A 2,177-nucleotide genomic window follows, 5' to 3' on the forward strand; every position below is an offset into this window, starting at 1 on the left:
AAGGCAACTAAAGAACTGGAGAGAGCCACATTGCCTCCTGAACACTGGGAGCAATGGGAAGTCCGGTGTCAGAGCACATTCATCTGGTGTAACAGTATTTGTCACGTGATTCTCAAGCACGACCAGTGTCTGCACTGTGTTCAGGCTAGGAAGTGAAGTACGCAGTTCAGAGCCCACGAAAATCTCCACAAGCTCAGTTGCTGCACATAATGCACAAAGGCGGGATTTTACATCCGGGACAGGAACCCCGCTAAAACCGGAAGCACCCCTTGCTACGAGGTCTGATGGGGGCATATGTAGTGTCTCCCAACAGCCAATCCTAGTGCCAGGAGTGTTTAGGAGGCGTAGCCGTGGAGAGACAGTGGCCAATGGCAGAGAGGGCCGTTAATAGAGTGAGGGCAACCGCGGGTGAGGGGAAGAGAGTACAGCCGCCACGGGAGGCTGAGGAGCTCTAGCCAGTTGGGTGGTCAGACTGTTGACGCGAACTGTAGCGGTACTTCAGCCACCAAACTTCGATTCTCGCCTGCCCTTAAACATCATGGGAGATTCACAGAGTGAGCATCAGCGGATGTTACGACGCCACAAGCGCGAGAAGGCAGAGCTGCAGGCCCACATTCAGGGCATGAAGAGCTCGGTCCCCAAGAGCGACGAGAAGAGAAGAAAGCAGTTGCTCCTCGATGTGACCCGCCTCGAGGCCGAGATGGAGCAGAAGCACCAGCAGGAGCTGCAGAAGTTCCAGGAGAGTTTCCCTGATAACAGCAACGTCGATTCAGTCACTGAAGATCTGGGCAAGCTGGATCTCGAGGACAAGCCTCCTCACCTCTCGAGGGCACGGAGAAGGCGCGAAAGAAAGGTGGCCCTTGAGAGAGAAAGGCAGGAGAGGATGGCCAAGGCTGAGATGAAGCATCGGTCCAGCTTCCGCCATGACGAGGAAATGAAGCTCGACGCCATCCTGTGGGCCAGGAATCTGGAGGTGAAGGATATCCCGGCCGACGGCCACTGCATGTACCGCGCCATCCAAGACCAGCTGGTGTCCTCCGTGACCGTGGAGAGCCTGCGGAGGCGCACCGTCGAGTACATGCGGAAGCATGTCGAGGACTTCCTGCCCTTATGCAGCGACCCCGAAACCGGCGACGCCTGCAGCCGCGACGACTTCTTGAGCTACTGCGACGACATCGTGTCCAGCGTGTCGTGTGGAGGCCAGCTCGAGCTGAGGGCCCTGTCGCACGTCCTGCAGACCCCCATCGAGGTGATCCAGGCCAACTCGCCCGCCGTCGTCTTCGGAGAGGAGTACACCAAGAAGCCGCTCACCCTGGTCTACAGGAGCTACTCCATGTGCGGGGAGCACTACAACTCGGTGAAGCCGCTCGACGCCGGCTCCGTCAGGTGCCCGGCCTGCCGTCTCTTGTAGGCCCGCTGCCGCCATCGCCGTGGCGGCTGCCGTTGGAGCCGAAGCTGCCGCCGCCGCGTCTCCTCAGCAGGCTCCGCTTTTTTCCTTCGGTTTTCTCAGGGTTTTGTTGATTCATTTTACTCAGAGTTCACCCCCCTCTCCACCCCCGCCCCCCCTTCTTCCTCCCTCGCTCTTCTATCCTCCTCGACCGTCCCTGGGTTGCTTCTTTCACGGGGTTAGGGGGACCGGAGGCCGGTGACCAGGAAGACATCTGCACCGTCCCACCCTGTTGGAGTGACTTTGCCAAGTTCCCACCTTTCTTGCTCCGCGGCATGTGGGGTGGGGTCTTCCCCGACCGGGGCTCGAACCCGTGTCCCCAGGATTCTTAACCACTGAGCCACCAGGGAAGCCCTAGTATTTTGTTTTGTTTTTTCATAAAACCTTGTATGGTTGCAAATTAAGTACAGTTGTTTAGATGTTTTCTGAATTCTAAATAATGTTTGTTAACTTTAGAAGTTAAATGTAAGCGTTAAATGTAGAAAGTAGATTTACCTAAACTGATAGGCTAGATAAGGCTTGCTCTAAGATGTGAAAGATCTCAATTGAATTTCCTTTATTAAATATAAGAAAGGACATGACTTTATTCAAGTAGTTGATTCATTTCATTATATCTGCAATTGATGTGAAGTAAGAAGAGACAAACTGATAGGTAGTTTAACTTACTGTGAGGGGTGACATCAACTAGTAAGTTTCCTTTATTCTCAGACGTAAAAGGGTATAACTTTGT

The 2,177-nt window shown here is 54.1% G+C and overlaps 1 protein-coding gene across 1 annotated transcript; it reads left to right on the forward strand.

The window, feature by feature from the left end:
* Positions 1 to 538: 538 nt before the first annotated feature.
* LOC307069666 (OTU domain-containing protein 6A-like) lies at positions 539 to 1,411 on the forward strand (the record flags this gene model as incomplete). Its single annotated transcript, XM_079728019.1, has 1 exon — positions 539 to 1,411. The coding sequence occupies one exon, from the start codon at positions 539 to 541 to the stop codon at positions 1,409 to 1,411; it is 873 nt and encodes a 290-aa protein (XP_079584145.1).
* Positions 1,412 to 2,177: the final 766 nt, after the last annotated feature.

This window comes from Hyperoodon ampullatus (genome assembly GCF_949752795.1).
Source record: "Hyperoodon ampullatus genome assembly, chromosome: X".
In the NCBI taxonomy this organism is placed as follows: domain Eukaryota; kingdom Metazoa; phylum Chordata; class Mammalia; order Artiodactyla; family Ziphiidae; genus Hyperoodon; species Hyperoodon ampullatus.